Below are 8,382 nucleotides of genomic sequence, written 5' to 3'. Positions count from 1 at the left end.
GGACATCCGTGACTTCAAAGGTACAGCGGTGACATGACAGGCACAGTAGTGACATCACAAAGACATCCATGACATCACAGAGACAGCAGTGACTTCACAGGCACATCAGTGACATCACAGGGACATTGGTGACATCACAAAGACTGCAGTGACATCACAGTCACAGCAGTGACATCACAGGGACAGCAGTGACTGTTACAACCCGCCCCAGGAAAAAGGCGGGGGGGTAACTCAGGTTTTATCAATAATTCCCTTGGGGTGGATTAAAGTGAAACGACACTAAATAATCGGTGTCTGAAAACATATTGACAAGGTTTATTTTAACAATTCTGTATCAACAGGTATGCCAGCATTTTGGGGGCTGTCATACAACAAGACCAACCTTTTGGGGGAGGAGAAAAATGCATAGGGGAGAGAAATATAGGGTAAGAGTAAGGGAGAGCAAGAAAAAAGAAAAGATAAGAGTGGTAAAAATGTAAATAGTCACCGCCCACTGGATCCAGCCATGTAAAAGGAATGGTCTTGATCCGCAGGTGGGGAGGGGAGAAGAAGGAAAAATCCCCCCCAAACCCCCAAAGTCACCAGTCAATATCCATATCCTTTGCACCTCCCCAAGGCGGGGAGTTGTTTTCATAGGGTGGTGTCCCCCTTTTTGGCGCGGAGTTCATGTGGAGGGCGTGGTAAACTCGGCTCTTCCTGCCTTTTTGGGGCTTGACATCTTCTGCACTGGAGGAGGGGGATGGGCCCAGTTACCCATCAGAAAGTCAAAAGCCTGCAGAAGTCTCTTAGAATGCATAAATCATTAACTGTTCCAGTCTCTGACACACCCCAAAGTGTGGGCAGGGCTGGACTGGGGGGTCCCGGCTGGGCCCGAGGCCACGGGGAGGGGCTGCGGCCGCTGGCGGCTCAGGAGCTCTGTGGGGAGAGAAAAGGGGGTGAGAGCAGGGTGGGGGGCAGGGCGGGCACAAAGGCTGTGGGCAAGGGGGGGGACAAAACCCCCGGGGACCCCCCTTTACCTTCTCCCACAGGTAGAAGCCGAGCCCCAGCGCCAGGAAGACCAAGCCCAAGACGAAGCCCCCGACCCCCACCAGGATCTTGCTGCGGACGGTGTCCGGTGGCATCTCTGGGGGGAGCCGGGGGGGTCAGCACCCCCAAAACCTCCTCCCACGCACCCCCCGGCACCCCACAGAGCCCGGCCCGCTCTCCCCCAGCCCACCCGGGGGACCCTCGAACCTCCTGCCAGTCCCTTCTCAGCCCCTGTAGGGATCCCACCCAGCCCCTCCCAGCCCCTTTAGGACACTCCAACCCTCTCCCAGCACCCCCAGCACCCACCAAACTCCCTCCCAGTCGCCCCCAGTGTGCCCCCGGTGCTGGGGGAGCCGGGCCGTACCCCAGTGCCGGCTGAGGGGGTGCTCCAGGCTGACGTGCTCCACCTGGCAGCTGTAGGTGACCCCGCGCCGGGGGGGGATTTCCAGCAGCACCAGCACCTGGTAGCTCCAGTCCCCGTTGGGGACCACGTCGGTGGCCACCACGTGCTCTGGCAGCTCCTGCCCATCCTGGAACCACCGCACCTGCACCGGCGCAGGGTAGAAATCCATCACGGAGCAGAGCAGGCGGCCGGGGCCGGGCTGGGAGCTCGACGGCACCAGCGAGATGGACACGCTGGGGGGCACTGGGAGGGACGGGGGAGACACTGGGCTGAGCTGGGGGGCACTGGGAGGGAGGGGAGAGGACTTGTAGGACATTGGTAGGTATTGGGATGGCAGTGGGAGGGACTGGGAATAGAGTGGGGGAGAGGGGGCTGGGCTGAGGGGACACTGGGGAGAGAGTTGGGAGGTGTGGGAGTGAAGTGAGAACGACTGGGAATGGAGTGAGAGGATCTGGGAATGGAGTGACGGGGACTAGGAATGACTGGAAATGACTGCAAAGGACTGGGAATGACTGGTGTGGACTGGGAAGGAAGCGATGGGGACTGGGAGGCTGAGTCCTGGGGAGGGAATTCTTTGGTTTGGGTCTGCCTGGCAACTGGAGCGTCATCAGAGAGACGCGCTGGGATTGGCTGAGGGGCGTGAGCTCGGTGGCCCCAGCGGGGTGGAGACGGCGGGGGGGGCACTGGGAGAGGCTGGGATGGACTGGGATGGAGTGAGAAAAAGTGGAATGGACTAGGAGAGACTAGGGGGCATTGGAAGGACTGGGAGAGACAGGAAAGAACTGGGAAGGGGCAACAGGCCAAGGGAAGGGCACAGGGAGGGCTGAGGGGTCTGGGATGATTCCCAGGGAGGGTTTGAAGGGCTCCAGGGTCATTCCCGGGGCAGGGGTTGAGGGGACCAGCTCTGCCCCACGCTCACCTCTCCTCTCCAGGATGAAAGGAGCACCAAGTTTGTAGTTGTGCCGGCAGAGCCTGTCCACTTCACCCCGTTCGTACTCCAGAATTACGGGGTTGCTGTTCCATTGCCTGGCCCAGAATTCTCCGTCCGGGGTGTCCCCCACATAGACCCCCACATCGCTGTCGAAGTGGGCGTACTGCTCCCGGTTGTAGATGTACCTGTCCACGTACCTCACCCGCTCGGTGCCGTTGATGAAGTAACACTCGGCCTTTCCCATCCACTGGAACACCCCTGTGTGTGCAGGACACGGGTCAGGGGGTGCCCCGTCCCCCCCCCCATCATCCCCATCCCCCCAAAGCAGGCTGGGAGCTCAGGGGGCCACCCCGGACCCCCCTTTCCCATCCCCTCTGCCCCACGGACGCCCCAGCACCGGCTCTTGGCTGGGGGGGAACCCCCCCATCAGCCCCCGGGGATGGACAAGGGTGGCTGGGGACCCCCCCACTGCGGATTCGACCCCCCCAGAGCCCCAAGGAACCGCTCCAGGGCTCAAGAAACACCCAGGGACCCCCATGGCACCCCTCTGCCTGCTCTCCCACCCACCCCTTTCCCCCCTCTCCCACCCCTTTCCCACTGTCCCCACAATCCCCAGACCCCCCAACCTCACTTTGGGGTTCCCATCACCCTCCCACTCACTCTGGGCCTTCCGACCCCCCTCCCACTCACTTTTGGGGCTCCCATCCCCTCTTTTCTCCCCTCTTTCCCCCCTTTCACACCCGACCCCCCTGCCCGCCCCCCCCGCTCACCCGACAGCTCCTCGCCCGCAGCCGGGGGGGCTCCCAGCACCACCAGCACCGCCAGCACGGCCCCAGTTCCCCGCACACGCTCCATGCCCAGCGCCGGACAGCTGCTGACAGCCCAAAACCAGCCGGGCGGCGCCGTTTTGGGGGGTTTGGGGCGCGCTGGGCTTGGCTGAGGGCGCAGTTGGGGCCCTTTTTTCGAGGCGTCTTCCCGGCGACTGATGAGTCATCAGCGCGGCGCGCTGGGATTGGGCGCGGGCGGCGTGGGCGCTTTGGGATTGGCTGAGGGCCCTTGGGGGCCCCCGCGGCAGCCCCGGGGCTGGGGGGTTCGGGGGGGTCCGTGGGTTCCGGGGAGGGGGGAGCTCAGGGCCCACCAAAAATGCCCAGTCAGGGCTACCAAAGCTCAGGGCAATCCAAAAACGGGCATCCAGGACTCCTGGGGCTTAAGTGAGCCTTAAACAGAGGATAAAGTTGTCCCTGAGCTCGGAGTTGCCCAAAACAAGAGGCAGATGAGGAGCTGAGGGTGCCCAATTTCCGGATTTTTGATTGTATCCAAATCCCTCTTTTCCAGGACTTTTGGGGACCTGGAGCTTCTCCGCATTTGGGGGCTTGGTCTGGGACTGTCCAGTCCCCTCTTTTCCAATATTTTGGGCTCTGGACGTGCCCAAGCAAACTTTCTCGGGGATTTTTAGGGTCTGAGAGTGCCCCAACCCCCTATTCCCATGAGTTTTATGGTCTAGGAGTGTCCAAGCCCCTCTTTTCCAATATTTTGGGGTCAGGGAGTGCCCCAACCACGATGTTCCTGTAACTTCTGGGATCTAGGAGAGCCCCCATGTTCCCAAGATTTTTGGGGTCTGAATGTCCCCAAAAGCCCTGTTCAAAGGATTTTGTGGGTCTGGAAGTGCCCAACCCCCCCCCCCCCCCCGTTCCTGGGATTTTCAGAACCCCCTCACTGCCCCCCAATAACAGGGACTGCAGAGAACTGGAAAGCTTTACTGGGAACACTGGGAGCAGCCGACTGGGGTGTGAACAAAAGCAGGGCCGGGGGGGACACACGACCCCCCCAAAGTGCAGGCGGGGCTGGACTGGGGGGTCCCGGCTGGGCCCGAGGCCACGGGGAGGGGCTGCGGCCGCCGGCGGCTCAGGAGCTCTGTGGGGAGAGAAAAGGGGGTGAGAGCGGGGTGGGGGAACTGAGGGGACACTGGGATACACCGAGACCTGGACTGGAGCCAGCGGGACCAGAACTGGGGCAACTGGGATCATACTGGGAGCAACTGGGAGCATGTTGGGGGCAACTGGGATATACTGGGAGTGTCTGGGAGTGAGTGGAACCATAACAGGGGTGAATGGGAGTAACTGGAACCACGCTGGGGGCAACTGGGGTCATCCTGGGAGCAGCTGGGCCCCTGCTGGGCTCATACTGGGATCGGACTGGGATCTTAAAGGGAGAGACTGGGTCAATCCTAGAGACAACTTAGAGCAACTGGGATCACACTGGGAGAAACTGGGAGCAACGGGGACCATGCTGGGGAGTACTGGGACCATACTGGGATCATAGTTGGAGAGCTTGACCCATGCTAGGAGAAATTGGGGACACAGTGAGGGTGACTGGGGTCATACTGGGGATGACTGGGATCAAACGAGTCGTACTGGAAGTGTCTGCAAGTTACTGGGATTGTACTGAGGGTGACTGGACTCATAGTGGGATCATACTGGGAGCAACTGGGACCACCTTGGGGGCAACTGGGATCCTATTGGGAGTGACTGGGATCCTAGTGGGAGTGACCAGGGTCATACTGGAACCATCCTGGGAGTGACTGTCAGTGACTGGGATCATATTGGGCATAACTGGAAGTATTCAGGGGGGAACTGGGAGCCAGTGGGGCCATGCTGGAAGTATGGTGGAACTGGGAGTAACTGGGAGTGACAGGGTGCATGCTGGAGGCAACTGGCATAGACTGGGAGTGACTGGGATCATACTGATGGGAACTGGAAGCATCCTGGGGCAAGTGGAAGTAACTGGGTAGGACTGTGAGCATGCTGAGGGCAACTGGGATCTACTGGGAGAGTCTGCAACCATCCTGGGGGTGACTGGGAGCACACTGGGAGTGACTGGATCTACAGTGGTGCAACTGGGATTGGCTGGGACCATGGTGGGGGAAGACTGGGATCATACTTGGATTGACTGGATCTGTGCTGGAGGCAGCTGGGAGCAGCTTGGCCCATGCTGGGGACAACTGTGATTGTACTGGGATAATACTGGGATATTACTGGGATCAGACTGGGATCAGACAGGGATCATACTGGAAGCAGCTGGGTCTCTGCTCAGGGCAACTGGGAGCAACTGGGATAACAGTGGAAAAACTGGGAGCAACTAGGACTACACTGGGAGTGACTGGGAGTGGCTGTGAGAAACTGGGATTATGCTGGCAGCTACTGGGAGCAACTGGGGGTGAGTGGGACCACATTGACTGCAACTGGGATATACTGGGAGAGACCAGGAGTGACTGGGATCATACTGAGACTGACTGGGATCATAGTGGGAGTGACTGGGAGTGCCAGGGATCATACTGGGAGCAACTGGAACCATAGTCAGTGACTGGGAGGAACTGGGAGCCTGCTGGGGGCAAATGGCTTTATCCTGGGAGTGCCAGGGCATGTCTGGGTTCATCCTGGGTGTGAGTGCCACCATCTGGGGTGTCACTGGGATCCTACTGGGATGGTCCTGGGAGGGACTGGGAGGGAGTTGAACTTGACTGGGGTGACTGGGAGCAACTGGGACCATGCAGGGGGTAACTTGGATCCTACTCGGAGAGACTGGTATCATACCGGGAGTGACTGGGATCATAGTGGGATGATACTGGGCATGACTGAAAGTGACTGAGATGATACTGGGGTTGACTGGGAGCCTGTTGGAGTCAAGTGGGATCTGCTGGGAGTGACTGGAAGCACAGAAGGGGTGAATGGGAGCAACCGGAACCACACGGGGGGCAACTGGGATCATACTGGAAGCAACTGGGACCACCTTGGCAGTAACTGGGATCCAATTGGGAGTGACTTGGAGCCTATTGGGAGTGACTGGGAGTGACTGGGATCCTAGTGGGAGTGACCAGGGCCATACTGGAACCATCCTGGCAGTGACTGTCAGTGACCGGGATCATACTGGGAGTGAGTGGAACTACACAGGGTGGAACTGGGAGCCAGTGAAGCCATGCTGGAAGTATGGTGGAACTGGGAGTAACTGGGAGTGACAGGGTGCATACTGGAGGCAACTGGCATAGACTGAGAGATACTGGGATCGTACTGATGGGAACTGGAAGCATCCTGGGGAAAGTGGAGGTAACTGGGTATGACTGTGAGCATGCTGAGGGCAACTGGGATATACTGGGAGAGTCTGGAGCCATCCTGGGGTGACTGGGACCACAATGGGGGTGACTGGGAGTGGCCGTGAGCAACTGGAATCATGCTGGTAGCTACTGGAAAGGACCGGGAGTGAGTGGGACCACACTGGGGGCAATTGAGATATAATGGGAAACACCAGAATTGACTGGGATTATACTGGGACTGACTGGGAGCAACTGGGACCTTGCAGGGGGTAACTTGGATCCTACTAGGAGAGAATGGAATAAGACTGGGAGTGACTGGGATCATGCTGGGATCAGACTGGGTGTGACTAAAAGTGACTGAGATCATCCTGGGGGTGACTGGGCCCATCCTGGGGGTGACTGGGCCCATCTGGGGGTGACTGGGCCCATCCTGGGGGTGACTGGGAGCCCCTGGGCCCGTGCTGGGAGCCCCTGGGCCCCCCTGGCTGGAACTGCTTTCCCTCCTGCGGGTTCTTGGCAAAGGCCCCAAAGCACAAACTCTGCTCCGAGCCCTCGGGGCGTTTCCTCCCTTTGGGCAGCAGCAGCTCCTGAGCCCTGAACAGGCTCCTGTCCCCTGCAAACACTTCACCTGCCTTTGACCTGGGAGCTCTCAGTGACTCACACATTTACTGAATGTTTAAACTCGGCTTTTTCTCTTATTTTTCTTCCTTTTTTTGTCTTTCTTTCCTCTTTATCCTTTCTAAAATTCCCTCTCCCCTCTCTTTCCCTCCCCTCCCTGTTCCCTTCCCCTCCCTCTGTTCTTTGTGCCGCAACCATGACCCAGTTGCTCCCAGTATGATCCTGGTCACTGACTGTGACTCCCAGGATGGTTCATGTATGGTCCTGGTCACTCCATTATTATCCCAGTCACTCCCAGTCACTCCCAATAGGATCCCAGTTGCCCCCAAGGTTGTCCCAGTTGCTCCCAGTACCCCCCAGGATGGTTCCTTTCGCTCTCAAGGACTCCCAGTCTGAGTCCAGTATGGCCCCAGGCACTTTCAGTCACTGCCTGGAGGAGGCCTTTTGCCCCTGCATGGTCCCAGTTGCTCCCAGTACGATCCCACTATGAGTCCAGTCACCCCCAGTATGATCCCAGGAACTTGCAAACACTTCCAGTATGAATCCAGTTTGTTCCCAGTCATCCCCAGTATGGTTGCAGTGCTTCTCACATACTCCCAGTAGTATTGCAGTCACTCCCAGGATGGTCCCAGTATGAGCCCAGCAGGGACCCAGCTGCTCCCACTCTGATCCCAGTTGCCCCAGTGTGGTTGCTCCAGGATGGATCAGGAATGGGGAGCCCTTTGTGCCCCCCCTTGTGTCACCCTGTTCTGAGGGAGCTTTGGGGAGACATCTGCACCCCAACACAGCATCCAACACATCCCAAAGTGTGCTGGGACCCCTTTGAACCTGGGAATTGAGGGGAACCATGGAAAACCCTTGTCATAAAGAAAATTGGGTGACCTGAGTCCTGGATGCTTTTAGGAAAGAGGTCTAAACATTTCTTGAAGAATGGAGGGGGGTGACTTTTTTATTCTTGACCTTTCCAGTTCTCCATTTGGGGGCAGGATGTCCTCTGGGCCAATGTTTTGTTCCCTTTGCAGTGAGTGCAGCCTCAGAGGGCTGAGCCCTCTCTGGCTGGGCTTGGCCTCTCCTGCAGAGACTCAGGCCTGGCTGGGCTGCCCCAGGCAGACGCTGCAGGAAGAAGAGCTCAGGCCGCCTGGCTCTGGTGTCCCTGGGGCTCAGCCTGTGCCCCATTGCTGTGCAGGGGCTGAGCCCCACCTCTGCCTCGGGGCCTTGGCCAAAGGGCTGGCAAGGAAGAGGCCCAGCAGCCTTGGGGCCTGCCCAGCTTTCCTCCTCCCTGGGGGCTCTCAGTCCTCCCCTGACACCGTGTGG

The 8,382-nt window shown here is 58.8% G+C and overlaps 1 protein-coding gene across 1 annotated transcript; it reads right to left on the bottom strand.

Moving 5' to 3' along the window:
• Positions 1–776: 776 nt before the first annotated feature.
• LOC135405797 (class II histocompatibility antigen, B-L beta chain-like) lies at positions 777–3,405 on the bottom strand. The gene is made up of 5 exons (XM_064640396.1): positions 3,131–3,405; positions 2,349–2,618; positions 1,391–1,672; positions 1,017–1,123; positions 777–915 (listed from the first exon to the last, which is right to left on the bottom strand). Exons 1-5 carry the CDS (start codon positions 3,213–3,215, stop codon positions 907–909), a joined length of 753 nt encoding a protein of 250 aa, XP_064496466.1. The 5' UTR covers positions 3,216–3,405; the 3' UTR covers positions 777–906.
• Between the last annotated feature and the right edge of the window lie 4,977 nt (positions 3,406–8,382).

Source organism: Pseudopipra pipra, chromosome W (genome assembly GCF_036250125.1).
Source record: "Pseudopipra pipra isolate bDixPip1 chromosome W, bDixPip1.hap1, whole genome shotgun sequence".
In the NCBI taxonomy this organism is placed as follows: Eukaryota; Metazoa; Chordata; class Aves; order Passeriformes; family Pipridae; genus Pseudopipra; species Pseudopipra pipra.
Note: the sequence above shows the minus strand (reverse complement) of the source record. Positions and strands in the feature narration are given on the sequence as shown.

Bases quoted from the DNA above. Each gene is read 5' to 3' on its own strand.
- LOC135405797 (XM_064640396.1), bottom strand. From the start codon at position 3,215: ATGGAGCGTGTGCGGGGAACTGGGGCCGTGCTGGCGGTGCTGGTGGTG. The intron at 1,673-2,348 runs GTGAGCGTGGGG...CGTCCCTCCCAG, and splicing joins TTTCATCCTGGAGAGGAGAG to TGCCCCCCAGCGTGTCCATC. The intron at 1,124-1,390 runs GTACGGCCCGGC...GGCTCCCCCCAG, and splicing joins CCCCCTCAGCCGGCACTGGG to AGATGCCACCGGACACCGTC.